Source organism: Chrysemys picta, chromosome 12 (genome assembly GCF_011386835.1).
Source record: "Chrysemys picta bellii isolate R12L10 chromosome 12, ASM1138683v2, whole genome shotgun sequence".
NCBI classification, from domain to species: domain Eukaryota; kingdom Metazoa; phylum Chordata; order Testudines; family Emydidae; genus Chrysemys; species Chrysemys picta.
In genome coordinates, this window is record NC_088802.1 from 55,342,477 (window position 1) to 55,360,185 (window position 17,709).

The 17,709-nt window shown below is 45.0% G+C and overlaps 1 protein-coding gene across 6 annotated transcripts in view; it reads right to left on the reverse strand.

Moving 5' to 3' along the window:
- Positions 1–17,709, reverse strand: part of BAIAP2 (BAR/IMD domain containing adaptor protein 2) — an 83,557-nt gene that overhangs the window by 47,526 nt on the left and 18,322 nt on the right. For all 6 annotated transcript variants that reach the window (XR_010591936.1, XM_065563762.1, XM_065563765.1 and 3 more), the window contains exon 3: positions 16,785–16,871. Coding sequence is in view for 5 of the 6 variants with exons in the window: in XM_065563762.1 (XP_065419834.1) it covers positions 16,785–16,871 (87 nt within the window). In the remaining variant the exon portion in view is untranslated. The remainder of the gene's footprint in view (positions 1–16,784; positions 16,872–17,709) is intronic.

A 17,709-nucleotide genomic window follows, 5' to 3' on the forward strand; every position in this document is an offset into this window, starting at 1 on the left:
GGACTATAGGATGTCTTGGCGTGCTCTGAGTGTTCACCTTGAACTACTCAAGTCTGTAAAAGCCACAACCCAAGTCATTTTATCTTAAAGCTACTGCGAAGATAAACAGGGCCCGTCAGCAAGGAAGGGTTAAAAATCCATGAATAAAATCTCAAGGAAATTCAAATTTAAGCATTTAAAACGGTCTAGGACATGGATTAGAATCTGCAACATCATACTAATCTAGGACATGACAGCACATCATCTTCCGCTGCTGAGAGTTCAGTGGATTTATGGCTTATACCCTGCTAGCATCCAAAGGCCCCGATCTAGATGCATGCCCTGTTGCGCAGGGCTTTGCGTAAAGGGACGAGTTACTCCCAGGATCACTGGAATGACAAATGTGCAAAGGTCACTCCCACGTCCAGGGTTTCTGCACCACATAAAACGATGTTCGTAATGGAAACGCCAACGCAACCGTCACCTTGCAGTGAACTCGCAAGTGAGGAAAGCACGTGAGTTACACAATTACTTACGCACATTAATTAACTCTCAACCCCCCACTTGACGGGGGAAAAGCAGCCAGTGGCGAAGACTTGCCTGGGGCCACATGGCAGCAATGGGAGTTGAACTGTGGCTCTCGGTCATACGCTCCGAACACACCTCTCTAAGTCCAGCCCGGAGTCAGCTAGTAGCAATGTCATGGTTGCAAAGAATGTAAACAATGATTGGATACACAAAGCAAACCGGAATTTCTATTTCAGTCTACATCTGACTCACACGACCATTTTCAGAGAACTATAGGCACCATTGTGAGTCCACTGGGCTCTAAACCCACCACACCCAAGGAGAAACCTCTAAACAGGTTGTTTCACATGGCTTTCTGGGGCTGCTATCAGCCACAGTTTGCATGCTAACCTCACAGAGGGTGGAACAATAAGCACAGAGCTACGCCTCCCTTTGTGCAGAGAAGTTTCACCTTGAGGTTTTCCAGGCCTAGGGATGGTGTCCACTACCATTTCCCCTCCTCCCACCCCGGGCACAGACCCATTATGCATTTCAATCAAGTGGTGAAGTGCATCAGACCACGGAGTAACTCCAGTCGGACAGAGAATCTCAACCAGGCTGCCACTTGTTCTAAAATCCATGAACCGATCCAACCTGCCTTGTGATGGGAGCGAGAAGCCGTGCTGGAGCTGGGGAAGCAACCAAACATGTTCAAAAGGGCCGAAGGGCTCAAGACAGTTTGCCATTAACTTGCTAGAGTTGCAAGATTCCTGCCAATAGAAGTCTGATCTCCTCTACCACTGGGGAGAAGCGTTGGCTCCTGCCCCAGAGTTCTCATGCCAAACCAACAGCGGTCAGCCTGACCGGGGATGCCACCCCAGAGAGAGGGAAGGGCCAAGAAGTGAAAAGCTAACCCTGCAGTGCAGTCAAAGTAGCGAAGGCCTTGCCTTCACTGCTAGAGAAAGGTTTTTTTAACCTTAGCATAACTCAGGCATGTGAGTTATCCAGAGGAAAAAACAGTGCAGAGGAGGCACTTTGGTTTTACCCCGAGGAGCAGTTACCAAGGGCAACCTCTGAAGGGGATTTAGGACAACTTACCTTGCAGTAAAACAAGTGCCTGGTCTTCACACCTCAAGATAGCTCACAGGCATTAGTTACCCTCAGGTAAACAAAACAATCCACCACCACCTTCTCTAGCAGCGAAGGTAAGGCCAAAGAGGGACACAATTACCCCTTCTCCCCCGCCCACCCGCCAGACTCGTTTAGCATTGACATTACCAGAGTACTGAACTGACCGTGAACCTCTTGACATTCAGAGGAAAATGCAAGAACCACTTTAACCAGGCTTCCTATGTAGGGTGACCAGATGTCCCGATATTAGGGGTTGTGTCTTATATATGCAACTACACCACTCCACCCCTCGGGGGTGAGGCGGGGGGGAAGAGAGAGAAAGTGTCTCAATTTTTCACACTTGCTTTCTAGGTCACCCTATTCCCACAACAAAACCACATTAAAAAAAATAAAGCAGCGAGGTCTAGCGCTTGCTGACAGCGGGGAGGCCTGAACATATCACAACATTCACATGTTGAGTACCCGTCAAATGCTGAGACCATGCTGGAGGACCCCATACATACCAATTGTCCTCTGTAGAGTAGAATACACAAAGAAAAACAGCAGCTGACTTAGAGCTTACAGACTAAAAATAAGACAGGACACACTGAACAAAACAACAAAAACAAACAAACAAAATGTTCACTTCTGGATTTATCCCCCGAGTATAAACTCACTTTTTGGAAGCATCACAAAGCAATTCTAAACGCAGGAGAAGAGAGATAGCTACAAGTATGCTATGCAGAGTAGGTACCTCCTGACCAAAGTGGAACACTAACAATGCTGATGAAACAACCCTTCTCTGTTCCAGTACACCCAGGGCTCTCCCGGTTTGGTTCAGAAGACAGGACACATGCAACTGATTAAGAAAGTTGACTCTTTAATTAAAAAGAAAAAAAAGACTGCAATTAAATAAATTGGGTACAACTTCAAAACTAAGTCTTCATTACCCAACGCTACCTTAAATGGAACATCGACAGAGCAAGAGGTATCAGGAGAGGAATGATACTTGTTTTTAAAGCCACCACTAAGATGATCATCTTATGGCCAAAGACAAGCCTGAAATCCAGCATTTGGTTTTCAGGTGGGTTTCAGTTGATCCAAACTGGATTCTAGGGGAACAGGTTTGTATGGGGATATTTGTAGTCCTCATCTATGAGCAACTTGGGAGCAGTTTTATTTCACGCCTCACCCAAACAGAGTAAAGAAAACCACAGCTGTGGTAGTCCAAGGGGAATGTGATTCTTGGCCTGCCTGTGGGCAACCAATCTTTCCTTCCTCTACATCGCCAGCATGGCAGGAAGTCAGGGAAATTTAGCTCTCTTAAATACATCAAAACTTAAAGATGAAGCTGAACCAGAAAGGAGTGCTGGGAGGGCACGGCCATAAGACAGCCCGTGTTTTCCTATTTGTGCAGGAGGTACCCCCTCGTTATGGTTAACATGGATGGGGAGAAGCTCTGGACGCTAGAATACTACCAAGGGGAGTAAAAAACAAAAAGGCATTTTAAACAAACAGTTAAGAAATAAAACTGGTGACACCAGCAAAGCAGATGGATTGCAAGATTGTGTGTCCTGAAACCCTAGATGAAGATCAATCAGATTTTCAATGGCTGGTTAGATGCCTTTAGCTAAATCCTTTGATGTCAAGCAAAAGGCATTCAAATCTAAGAAGAATGAATGGCAGTGCCTCAGAAGTAGGACAGCTTATGCAGCCAGAATTTTAGTGCTTAGAGAAGACAGACAAGCCCATGAAGAGACTTGTGCTTTTGTTTTCCCCAATGGGGCCAAAGAACAGCTCATTTCAGCGCTGCTTGTGTGGAGGGACTCTGGGCGTTGGTTGAATAAGGCTGTTCTGGCATCTTCAGGGGAAACAAATCATTGCTTATGCTGTGTACAGAGCTGTACTGAGGAAAGTTTAATGACCAGGGGTGAAATCCTGGCCCCATTGACGTCAGTAGCAGTTTTGCCATTGGACTTCAATCAGAGGCGGCTCTATGTTTTTTGCTGCCCCAAGCACAGCCGTCAGGCGGCCTTCAGCAGCATGCCTGCGGGCGGTCCGTGGTCACGCGGATTTGGTGGCGTTTCTGCGGCTTCGGTGTACCCGCCGCCGAATTACCGCCAAAACCGGGACCGACGGACCTCCCGCAGGCACGCCGCCAAAGGGGCGGAGCTTCAGGCGGTGCTTGCAGGGGTCGGAGCTTTGGGCGGCGCGGTGCTCGGGGGGGCAGGGGCTTGCACTGCGCTCGGGGGGGGGCAGGGCAGTACCCGGAGGGGGTGGGGCTTCGGGCAGCATGGCGCTTGGGGGGGGGGGGGGGTAGGGCGGTGCTCTTTTTTGCCTGGGGCGGAAAAAAAGTTAGAGCCGGCCCTGCTGATATATCACCAGTAAGTCAGACTTGTACCATTTGGATACTGGGAAATGGTAGCTGGAGCTCAGTTCTGCAGAGACTTAGGAACAGCTGTTCCATGGACTCTCTTATGGAATGCAATAGCCCCCAGTGAATCACTAATTGCATATAGCTCTCATGCAGCCCATCCGCAAGGCTACAGTAGGCACTTGGTGAAACCAAAACTACTCCACACCAGTGAGAGGTGTGAAATCAAGGTTGAAAACATAACCATTGTTTTTACAATCTTATTGTTTCTCAATGTTAAGATCTGGGCTTCAAGCTGATGAAATGCAGCAAATGGTACAGATAGAATCCAGGTTAAGGAGATGTTCGTTTTAATACCGAAACTTCAGCCAAGCAACACGATTCTAGGACTTGACTTTGTCCCCATCCATTCTAAAAAGCAACAGGGAACAAGATCAAGCTTCAGACATCTGCAGCTGGGGCAGGGGGTGGGTGGGGACCTCTTGGGTCACCCAGCCGAGTGCCTGGCACAAGTGTAGTACAAACATGCCAGTTCCTCTTGAAATGGTTTGCCTCCATTTATTTCCTGCAGCTCAAAAAACAAGCAAGCATTTGCCAGAGTTCTGTTAGCATCTCACCAGCCCTATGGGACTGTGCTGGAAAGCAGAGGAAATCTTTGCAGTTGATCAATTCTGGCCCCATCATTTATTGCACTTCAACTATCAGACAAAGTTTAACAGGATCTAGTTTCTTTATTTAAAGAAGAGAGAAGCCATAGAATAGGTCAACTGCTTTTCCCCTGTATATAAAGCAAACTCAAAAGTCTATCATTAATTTTCTGTAACTTTTTTTTTAATTTTTTTTTTTTAACTAAGCAGTTATCAAGCTGCATTTGTACTACTTGTTAGAGATTCTGCATCAAGGGTCAGCTCTTTTCTTTTAGAGAACTGCTCCCCTCCACACACATGCATTCTTCCCCCCGCATTCATCAGCAAATCTCTAACGTCCAATTACCCAGGAAGCTTACACAGGGGAGAGGTAGGGACTATATTCAGGGTAAAGTACTAATTAACAGACACAGGAGGGCATCAATATACAGACCTCATTACAACGGCAAAGACTCAGCCAGCCAGAAATTACATGAGCCTTCTGCATTTGAGCACTAGTAACCCCAGTGAAGGGGGGGCGGGGAGAGAAGAGGGAGAGGCAACAAATGCCTCCAATGCCCAAATGTGGCAGAGGAACAAGAATTGTTATGTGCTGGTTTAGCATCACAGCAGCTGGGGACTTCTTCATAAAGGACACAATCGGTTAGCAGTATCCATAACCCTGAACGATTAGGCCTGCCTCTTGCAGAGCAGGTCTCCCCTAGAAGGCGGATGGGGGAAGACAGTCCATTTAAAGCTTCTGGTTATTCAGACTGACAGCGTTTTCGACAGCTTTATCACAGGCGAAAAAAGGGAGAACAAATCATGTATTTGAAGGGACAATGATATCTTGAAAGCTAGTTTACGGTAAAATATTAGCTCCAGGTTTGTCATGACCATTTTTGTGGTTTTGCAATCACATTTTTTCCTCTTTGAAAACCTCTTGTATGAAAGTTACAGAAAGAGGGGACTAGCAACACCAATGGTTCTCTCACTTTTGTACTGGTGACCCCTTTCACACAGCAAGCCTCTGAGTGCAACCCCCCCTTTAAATTAAAAACACTTAAATATATTTAATACCCTTATAAATGCTGGAGGTGAAGTGGGGCTTGGGGTGGAGGCTGGCAGCTCGCGTTCCCCCCATGTAATAACCTCATGACCCCCTGAGGGATCCTGACCCCAGTTTGAGAACCCCTGAACTATATGCAAAGTGCTGAGAAATACAAGAGGTAAGCAAAGTGAAGAGACAGACATTTCTCTCTAAACTTTCCATTTGAGTTTTATCAAATAGTAGGTAAGAGCTCAAAGAAGAGAGAGAGAGGTAAGTTGATTTTCCTGTTCAACACCAATGATCTCAGGCCATCTTAACACACACACCCCACACAATTTATGCGTGAGTATTTTATTTTTTATCTGTATCTGGTCAAATAGCATAGCTGGAAAAGCTAATTCAGTTGAGACAAGGCAAGGCCAGCCCTTCAACTATGCATACAGTGACTTCTATATGCATTATGCACCTTTCTGACGCACACTTACAACAAAACATTCTGGATCCCACAGAGCACGTGTGAAGAAATCCCTAGTCAGCCTGTCTCATTTCCAGAATTATTTCTACGGGGGGTGGGGGGTGGGTTGTCAATAAGTCTTCTTTCCTTTTTGCAAGGTCTTTTGTTTTCACATACGCCAGCAGATGTTTGGAAGGTGATAAGAATTTTTAGAGTGCAACCTTCCCACTCCCCCTCACTTCCGCCACCCAAAATGGAGAGACAAAGAAAATGAGTCCCCCTCTGAAATGTGTCAGGCTTATCAAGGTTACTAATTGGATTGCAGAAAGTGGCTAATTAGGAGTCAGTCATTTGTTAGGCTGTGGGTTGTAGAAATTCCCAGTTAAAGGGACAGTTGGCCTCTTTGGGATTCAGGGATACTGAGACCTCTGCCTTCAAAGGTAGGCAAGTTTGGGAGCCTCAACAGGCTGGTGATGTCTCTTTAAAGACATTATTATTGGAGGAGGTTCCTACCATGCTACAGAGACTGGCTAGAAACCACCACTAAGGATGTGCTCTTTTAACAGGTGTTAATTTAACAGCACTCCACTGTCTCACAAAACTATATTTTGGTTACGTAAATAGGAAAAGTTTATTTGCATAATAGCTCCTACTTCAACAGGAAAACTTTGGAGGCTGTAAAAAGAACAACACTAAACAGAAAGTCCATTGTTGGGGCAGTTATTAAAGGTTTTTGTTGCATTTTGGCACCTTTGATTTCACAGAGGAAAACCCATTTCCTCCAGGTTTTGATGATGTTATGTTTAAGTGGACGGTACTGAATTAATGTTAGTACTCAGTTTTTCCCAGCGAAATAGGCATGCTAACGGCAATCGTTTTGACCAATGTTATGGTGTACAGAAAAGCATTAAAGAAAGCCTAGCCTATGAAAGTCAAAGTCCCAGACAAGGGACACTTTATAGATCAGGGGTCAGCAACCTTTCAGAAGTGCTGTGCCGAGTCTTCATTTATTCACTCTAATTTAAGGTTTCGTGTACCAGTCATACATTTTAACATTTTTAGAAGGTCTCTTTCTATAAGTCTAATATATAACTAAACTATTGTTGTATGTAAAGTAGATAAAGTTTTTAAGATGTTTAAGAAGCTTCATTTAAAAATTAAATTAAAATGCAGAGCCCCCCGGCTCAGTGGCCACGACCTGGACAGTGAGTGCTGCCGAAAATCAGCTTGCGTGCCGCCTTCGGCATGCGTGCCATAGGTTGCCTATCCCTGTTATAGACCGTGAAAAGAGCGACAGCAATGACTGCTACAGAATACACATTCTGGCTACATTCTGTACCTGAAGGAAAACAAAGACTATCTATGTGAAATGTGAAGAGGGAAGGGGGTATGAACTACATGCAGTTTTGTTGTATGCAGAGGGTGCTGCTACACAGAGCGGGCTCTTCATCTTCACACTGAACAAAATCAATAGCCCTCTAAAATAGACTCACTAGGTTTGCTATTTCATTCGAACTTCACAGTCAAGAATCAAGCAGCTAAAAACTGCATGTGCTATCCTGAGCTATTCGTCTCTTTGCCCACCGGGCTTCCCAGGAACACATGCGCAGCTTGTCTCTTGCCAAGCGGCTGAAGAAAGGCACTGCAGCCATCCATGGGGGGCACAGGGAGGAGAAGCTGAGTCAGCAAGTCTGCTTTCTGAATCGTCAGGGGCTAGTGGCACAGCTGTATCTCCATCAAGATTTAAGGGAGGCCAGAGAGCTGCTGCGAAGAGCGTTCTCCACTCAATGAGCCCCACATTTCAAACAAAGACTCACGAGCAGCAGTGTGAAGATACTGTTGGGGGTGTAGTAGGGAAAGTGTAACCCCTGGCACCAATCCCAAAGGCAGTTACTTTAAATCTGAGAAATTTTAGGATTAAGGCACACCAGGGCATGGCTTCCTATGTGTACAGGGCAGTTTCTTTCTCTGACTGACTAGCTCTTAACAGGATCACAGATGGAGAGGTGCAGAGTCTCTGTTCTCCTGCCAGTTCAGGGTTATCTGATTTCAGTGCTTTGCCCACTCCCATGTTAAATGACTCAAGCAATGGGGCTTCCACTACTTCCATAGGGAGGTTACTCCACCGGCTAACAGGACTCGCCCTAGGGGTGCTATTTCACAATCGGACAGGCCTGGCCATTGGGCAACATTTCTGGACATTCAGCTTGGGTTTTCCTTCGTAGCCCTCTCGGAGGAGAATGTAAACGGATATGTTAAGCGACTGAGCAGCACACAGTTCACAGAACATTGCAAACCCCACTAGCCAGCTCCAGTAAGCAGCAGTCCCTGGTCCCTTGTACATGTTTCCAGATTAACTGCCTTACCCAGACAAACGACCTTTAACATTCACAGTGTTTATAACTCTCTCTGCTGCCATAGGAAGCAGCTACCTGAGAACTGCAAATCCAATTAAAAGATTAATACAATGCCCCAGAGGATTCGGCACAGTACTACAAAGCTTCCAATCTGGGCCAAAGGCACCAGTATGTACAGGAGGCAGGGCATGCTCCGGTTCTACACTCAAAGAAGAACGTGCCTCGCACGTTAACAATACTTTCAAAACCGGTTTAACAAGTAATAGCCTGACTTCCCCAGCCCCAAGAGGCCACACTGTTTAGTTCCTAAATGAGCGTGGATGCACCCCCACCCCCATCTGATTGTCCATGCTAGAATGCAGGCAGGCAGGATGGATTCTGGTCCTGGGATGGGATTCTCCTTAAGTGATGTGCCATGGAGCCTTACCAGGCTTTTCTCCCGCAGATCAGACTACAGAAATCCTTCTCAGCATGCAGTAAAAGCAAAGCAGAATGTACCCTTGCCATAAACACCTCTATCATGCATCCATCTGCAATTTCTAAAGGGAGTATTTTAAATCTTGCCTTACAAGGGCAGTTTAAGGTTTTTAAGTCTAGTCTTCTCCACTTACATTACAAACAGCTCCATAACAGAGCTTTCACACGGGGGTGCCATCGGTTATAATTAGATCGAGCAAACTGTATATCAGTTGCAAATCCTGGAAGGAAACTGTTTTCCATCGGAGGGTAGTTTCATCTCAGCACAGAGATTAGCCACCCTATTTCCTTCCTCTTTCCGGGAAAATTCCTGCAGCAGCAGCCTTGACTGATCTGAGAGGAGCCTGGTGAATAGGGAATCACGACTTCTCTTCCCCAGCCCTGCAGGGGTTTTCTGAACTTGCTCTGCTGCTCCCCAGTGAAATCTAGTTGGAGTCTCACCAGGCCCATGCACACTGGGCCAAGAGAAAAGTCACTTGCTGCCTACAACCGCTTGCAACTCCAGACAAACGCTTTTCCTTGGGGGGGGGGGGGGGGGGGGGGGGGGGGGGGGAAAGATATGCTGTGCCTTGACCATGACCCAGTATGTAACATACCAGGTACTTTGGATAGCATGATCCCTTGGCCGGTGTCTACATGACTGAGTCACTTAGATGCTTCAGTAAAAATTTACAAAAAAGTTCTTCAGAAGCACTTTCCAAAGACGTCCGTTCCAAGCCCAAACCCAACAGGCTCTACAGCGACCAGTCACTTCATCCAAGCGCCCCGCTTGAAATCAGTACACAGCTCCTCGTGACGCCTCGGAATCCTTCTTTATTTATTCTTGGTGTTGCCATAGAGCCTAGGAGCCTTAGTTACGGCCTGGACCCATTGTGCAAGGCATTGCACACATCGAATTAAGCAGCACACGGAATCTCTCCCAAAGGGAGAGTTCGCACCGTGGGCGCGGGTCTAGTTTTTCTGTGTGGGGAACAATAACGAGAGATGCCAACAGACACGAAAATGAAACAAGCAGGGAAAGGGCGTGAAAGCCACATTTCAGGGACGTGAAAGAGGGCACGTCTACACTGCAGAGAGAGTCTCAGAGCCCGGGTCACACGGTGGGGCTAAAAACAGCAGCAGACTTCGCCTCTTGGGCTGGAGCCCAGGCTCTGAAATCCAGCGAGGGTCTCAGAGCCCAGGCTCCAGCCTGAGTGGCAACGTCTCCACTGCTATTTTTAGCCCCACAGCCCAAGTCCACTGACCCAGGCTTTGAGGGTCACTGCCTTTTTTGGGCAGTGTAGTTGTACCTCAGTTCCCAGGAGCATCAAGGCAACTAGTCTATAGTTCTACTGCTGGCTGGACTGCACCTGACCCCCACCCAACCTGGGCATATTCGCTCGACTTGCAGCATCCCACGCCCAGGAAAGACCCTGAACACCCTACATTAAAACAATGAGGAGTCCTTGAGGCACCTTCGAGAGTAACAAATTTCTTAGTCTTTAAGGTGCCACAAAGACTCCTTGTTGTTTTTGCTGATCCAGACTAACACAGCTACCGCTCTGAAACCCTAAATTAAGTTTGCTTCTCCATCCTCTAATAAGACACTTGGGGGGACTACAAAATCATGATGCTTCAGAATCTAGCACAACCAGCAGCTACAGACACTTCATTTACAATATGCCTGACTGCCAGTTTTCCTTTCAGGGCAGCATACAGTGAGATAGCCAATATGCAACTCCCACTCGACAACTCATTAACAAGGGCTCAGAGTAACTCTAGAGCAGCTTTGTGCAGGATAGGGGTTGCCCTGCTATTCAGCAAGGCTCCACACAAATCATTGAGAGCCTCAGTACACCAATTCAGAGCAGAAGTCTGCCTGTACTCTGTGGCTAGTGCCCCACCTAATCCGCAGTGCCAATGGAAAGAAACATGCATGGAATTTCTTACTTCATGCAATCTCTCGTCAAGTACCTACCTCACAAGGGAGTCTTCATTTTCCACATTTATTGAGGATCACTGTTCTTAGCACATGTCCCTGCCTCTAGAAGCTTCCACTCTAAGACACAGCCAACACAAGAGGCACCCTGTGCCACTACCGCAAACGACATCCAGGAGAGATCACGGCAGAAAGCTTAGTAACTATTTAAACACAAACGTCTGCCAGAGAGGAGGGAGACGTGATCCCTAGTACAGCTTCAGCACCTCTGGCCCTGTCAAGAGCAGAGAAAGCTCCAAATAGACCTCCAGCTCAAGTCTGGTCTTCCCTTATTTTCCTGATATTTTAAAGACAGAAAGAAAAGCAGTGAAATACTGGTCATGTTCTTTGTGCATCAGGAAGAGAAGCACAAAGGTAATAACACAATTTTTCCCTGTACAAAGCACCTTTAAAGGCCCTCTCTGGGGCACGCAGACAGAATGTTCCAAAAATCGGTTGCTGTTTGTTACTGAGCATCAAGAGAAATGAGGTGATTTTCAGCCCCCCCAGCCCATGAGATGGCATCTGTCTATACATGAAGTCCAGTGTCAGCAACTTGAGGCTTCCTCGTGGAGTTCTGATCGGAGCAGACACCAGAGACACTTCTACTTAAATGCTCAACAAACCAGAGTCTATTACAGCCAGAATGCTTTATTTTTATTGCTTTATCGGTTACTACATGAGATCATCCTTTCTACACACTTGTCTTTTATACATTCTCCAGAATCAGATTTTAGACTAGGAACCAGAGAGCGGGGAATTAAATGTGGGTGGGTGGAGGCCTGAGGGGGATTAGAAAGGCTGCTGAAAGATTTCAAACAACATTCATTACACTCACAAGATTCAACTCAGAGGAGTGAACAAACATCACCAGGAGGATTAAATAAGCCTGGGTTCTCAAGACCGGCTGCAAGGTTGCACAGGACTAAAAGAATACAACTTGTGATGGCAGTTTTTCCACTTTTGGCTCAGTCAAAATGGAAAGAGCTCATTACACTCACACATTCATGCTACAAAAGTTACAGCAGGCTGGAAATCTGAGACATGGACTCTACTCTCATAATATTCCTCATTAACTTTTATAAAGGGGTCAGACTCATTTAACAAAGCCAGAATGCTTAACCTTTTCTCTCCAGAAATGGAAACAATCAACTACCTGGGACTTTCTCCTCTGGATGGTAGGACTGCAGAGTTTAGCATTCAGCTGTGTCAGACTGGTCATTCTTCTTCAAAATGAAAAATATCCCAACTTAACTGCCTGGTGGGTATTGCCTACATGCTCAGGGTCTCACTCAGCTGGTTCTCAACCTTTCCAGACTACCATACCCTTTCTAGAGTCAGATTTGTCTTGTGTACTCCCAAGTTTCACCTCACTTAAACTTACAAAAATCAGACACAATACAAAAAAGTGTCGTAGCCACACTATTACTGACAAATTGCTGATTCATTTTTACCATCTAATTATAAAATAAATCAATTGGAATATAAACATTGTACTTTTATTTCAATGTATAGTACATAGAGCAGTATAAACAAATCATGGTCTATGAAATTTTAGTTTGTACTGACTTTGCTAGTGCTTTTTATGTACCCTGTTGTAAAACTAGGCAAAATCTCTAGACAAGTTGATGTCCCCCTGGAAGACCTGTGTGTATCCACAGGGGTACTCATACCCCTGGTTGAGACCAACTGGTCTAACTGATCCTGACTGGGGTCAGGAAGGAATTTTCCCCTGGGTCAGATTGGCTGAGACCCCACAGGGTGGGGAAGGGAGGGGTTGCCTTCTTCTGCAGCATGGGGCATGGGTCATTAGTAGATTTAAACTAGTGTAAATGGTGAATTCTCTGTAACTTAAAGTCTTTAGTTTAAACCATCATTTGAGGACTTCAGTAACTCAGCCAGCTTAGCTTCTATTTCAGGAGTGGGTGGGTGAGATTCTGTGGCCTGCAATGTGCAGGAAGTCAGACTAGCTGATCACGATGGTCCCTTCTGACCTTAAAGTCTGTGAGCCTAGGAGACAAAAATATCCCAAGCCAAGGCCATGTCTACACCACACAGCTTTTAGCAACATGGCTGGGTTGACATGGCAGTGTTGCTAAAAGTTGGGCAATGTAAATGCTGTTTGTCGGCACTTTTTCCCGACAAAGTACTTCCACCCCCAATGAGTGGGGTTTGCGTGCTCCTGCCGACAATGCAGGCGTTCACACAGGCACTTGCCACGGCAAAACTTTCAGGGGGAGAGGGGGTTTAAGTACCTGTGAAAAACAAAAGTTGTGTCGTTCAATTGCAAGTGTAGACATAGTCTAGAAAGAACAGGACAAAGTCACTGCATACATCCGGGAACATCTTTTCATGTTGGTAAAGGAGGAAGATATATCCTCCCCCCAACACAAAGGGAGGATCAGCTTAAGTTTGCTCCATTAATGCAAGATAGTAATTTATTAACTGCCTGTTAAAACGTCTAGTAATGAATGAGGTAACCTAGATCGAAGTAAACAAACAGCACTTGTTTGATGCTATCACCAAGTGAATTGTATCTTGTTAAAAGGATTGATAAGTTCAAGGTCTTCCCAGGAAAACCAATACCTTCAATCAGGGATTTTGTTTAGAAAACCATTTTCAAAAGGTCTCCTCTCCCATGCCCTATTAGGAAGCAGTTTATGTCATTGGCCACATCAGCCCTCCTAGACTTTAGTCTCCAGTATACTATGCTTTTTAAAATCCATGCAGCAAAAGCTGTGAATATTAGACCACACCCAATAGAACATGAATAACTTAAGCACAGGCTTTTATTTTAGATCTGCTTATTCAGACTAGAGAGCAAAACCGCAAGGTTCGTCAAAATATTTTCATTATTTTAAATTTTAAGCCCTGAGCCAAGGAGCTGTGCAACAAGAATTAAAAATGCAATATTCGAACTTTTTCAAATGCACTGAAAATATTCAAGTCACCCAACCAAAAGAATCCTGGCAGATTATGTATGTATTCAGTATGTACGTTCCAGAAGCCCTTTTTTAAAGCTTTATATTTTTCCACAAACGGCAATGAATTCCCACCAGATCACCAAATGACATACCAGATTTCAAGTTTCTCTCAAATCACTGAAGCTGTTCAAAATGGGAAGCAAAAAGCTTTTAATATAAATGGGAAAGTTATGTTCTCATAGGGCTGAACTATTTTTGCTAAAAAAAATTAGAAAACTGTCACTTCTGGGGTCAAAGCTAAGTTGCCACATATTTCAGCAAAGAAGGTAAAGAAATTGGAAGAATTATGAGAAGCGGAAGATGAACCCTTCAAATGGAAATACTCATACAACCTTCATTAGTGGTGTTGCTCCATGCACCATCTAGGAGATCAGGTTTCTTTTTAGTGTTCATTTATTACACAGAAGCAGATTACTGTGGGCAGTTTTAATCTGATACGACATTTAACGCTTCTCCACAAAAGCTTCAGATTAAGCCAGCGTATTGTGCATAGTTGGTCCAATGTCAGAATCTAGAATTTACAGTACACTAAAGCAGTTGGGTCAATGGAATTTTGCATGGAACTTACTGAAAGCAGGACTGATCCAAACTGAAGACAGGAGGTATATGGTCCCTAATTTTGGAAACCTTCTAAAGTCACCTCACCTGAGGCCTTTGTCCATAATCAACTGCTCCTTAGAGATATTACCTAGTACTAAGGCAGTTACCTAGTACGGTACTCTGGCTAGCAAGACCAGCAGGTGGAATCAGTAGGAAAGAATCGTTTACTTCCATTCCAGAAGACTACAAGGCAAAATGTTTAAGGGTACATCTACATGGCAAAAAAGCCCTCGGCAGCAACTCTCAGAGCCTGAGGGACAACTGACTATGGGGCTAAAAACAAACTGTTCCCACTTGGGCTGGAGCCTGGGCTGAGAGATCTTCTCCCTTTGCCAGGTTTCGGAGCCCAGGGTGCAGCCTGAGCAGGAATGGCTACATGGCTATTTTAAACCCCACAAGCCTGAATCAGTTGCCTCAAGCTTTGAGGCTCGCTGCTATGGGTTATTTTTGCAGTGTAGACATACCCCAGGGCAGCTGAACGCTGAGCAAGGGACGATGGTGCATCTACAAAGGGGAGCTTGGGAGAAAGGAACACATTTATGTGGAGCTGAAATGAGAGGAGAGAACTCAAGAGTTAAGGCAGGACACATACCAGAAGTGGAAGTGCAGTTCCGTGAATGCTTTATCTCAAGAGTAAATAGAAGGGAGGGAAAGGAAGAGCCACTGAACGGGTTAGAACTGATGGTGCCATTGGAGTAATTCTAATCTGCTGGGCAAATACAAGTCATGGGGTGCATTCAAATAGGAAAACTGCAGACAGCAGGTACCAGAGCCGGCAATCGCTCTGTTGCAGTCAGCAGGGTCCAGCTTGCAAATCCAGCTCCAGCAGCACACAGCTGGGTCTGTCCCCTAAAACGCTGTAGGAGATTTCTGCCAAAAACAAGCACTCCTGTTCAGACCAGAGTAAAGGTTTACACTGTCCTCTCTCTCTTTGCAGCCTACCTCTTCTGCCTTTCAAAGGGGCAGGAACTAGCTAGTTGGCTGGCGCCGTTTAGCTTTTTTAAAAGTCAGACACCTTTGCTCTAACCGTTCAAGCAAACTCACTCGCCCAAACTCTTCAAACCTAAACGCTGTCAATGGTCAGTAAAAAACAGAGCATCCAAGATTATGCAACCGTTTCACCCACAGAAATAGTTACAGCCGTTCTAGAACCCCGTCGAAAATGGGTCATCAACAGAAGCCCGAGCAGAGTCCGCAAGTCAAACATCTTCACGTTAACTCAGCTAAGTCAGGCCTGCCAGTGGAGTTTGCCTTAGCAGTGGCTGCAAACACTCATAACTGGAATGATATTTCCAAACCACATCCTCTTCTAACCCAGATAAAGAGACCTGGGCAGCTGCTCAGGAACACTTCCCCCAGCAAGCAACCTGGAAAAAACAAAGTCAGCCACACGTTTGCGCCAAGCAATCAAAATGATTCATGTGTTAAGAAAATAACTTGCATTCCCATCTTCAGAGGTAAGAGGGGTAAGGGAGATAGTTGGAATGTTAGCCACTATTTATCCCACTCAGACAGAGCTCAAGTAGTATCAGTGAGCACGCAGCAAGAAGTCTTTGAAAATATACTTGCTGCCTAGAAGCCTGCATTCTTCTGTTGGTTATGTGAAAGGCAGGGACTGCCTCTTCTCCCGCAAGGACAGGAAAGCAATAGCTACACTTTTCAAGTCACTGCCACAGCACAGTCAGACCAAACCTGTGTGTGTTTACCTAACATGGGACAAAAACATGCTTTGATCTTTAACTTTAAATAACTGGAAGCTTGTGATGACGTTTTCCTGGCAATGCATACTAACACACCACGTATTGAGACAAACAACACAGTGAATCTCATACAGACTGGAGGTGGATTTATTCCACCATCACAAATATTCCACCTAGACGGTCCATCTGTTGCAGGTTTGCCCAACCATATGCTAGATGATCACTCTAAAAAGACCAAATAAAAACCAGGCAATTGAGATTTTTCTTTTCCCTCTCGAAAGGGCAATGTCAGATGGCTTCCTTGTTTTTTTAAGGGAGGAGCATGCCAACTGAGCTCATGTTAGTTGAAATTCCTCATTTGTACAGCATTGCCAATTGAGGAGGCCAGAAACCACACTGAGTCACTTACTGTGTGGCCAACAAGAAGGCTGTCTTAGTTAAAGCTAGTATTTCAAATCCAAAGGGACATCCCTGCCAGAGGCCATCCATTTGAGGAGGTAGGGTGGGAATTCCCCATTAGATCTGACAACATACCTCTTGAGCTGAATTTGGTTTCACCTGTTACTTAAAAACACTGACTATTTATATGATTAAACTGCCTGACTTACCCAGTTCTTTAGATCCTTGGCTTTCACTGGCCAACTCCCCCATTTTAACCAGAGCATCAAAATATCCTTTTGCAGCATACGTTACACCTGAAAAACATCAGGAAATAAAAATGATTCGTTAGCTTCAGGGCTTATAATAATTTCTACACTGCCCAACAGGGTGCTAGATGCTGTCCAGAACAAATAGACAAGGTCCCTGGGTCCACAGAGCTTGCAATTTAACTGGAGATAGAAGACGATGAATGGGGGTAACAAATTGGCAAGAAGGGGGTCAGAATGAGGCAGGAAAAGGGCTACAGCATTAAGATTATGGGGTTAGTCAGACAAAAAAGTAGCACATAAGAACTGGTTACTTTTTCCTAAACGCTTCAGCATGACTATTGTTGCCTATAATAATCCTTTTATTGTTCAAAAAAATCACTGCTAAATAATTGACTATCACTGACTTTCATTACAGTTCATTCTTGTAGCTAGTTTGACGACATTCCAACTACACACATCACTTTTAATCAGATAAGTAGGGAGAGGGTGCCTCTAATCACAAGAACATGGTGTATAGCTTTTGGTCAATACCATTAAATTATGTGCCGTTTCCTCCAACACGTGTTACTGATTAAGATAATTTCTTCAGGTGCCCTTCGGAAGGGCTAAGATCAGAACTACAAAATAATAGAAAGGCAATTTAAAAAAAGTTACAGGAAGCCTTGTGCTGTAACGTTTATTCTGGATAGGGAGGTGAGGCTAGAGTCAGGATCTCAAAGCAGGTTTTCCCCAGAGTGCTTTCAGATATCAAGGGTAATATGTTGGTTTTATTCCAAGCATAGGCATTAAAATAAATAAAAATTAAACATAAAACACACAAAAAAAGCCACACACACACACACACACTACAGACTCAGATTAAGTTAGCAACATTTTAAATAAG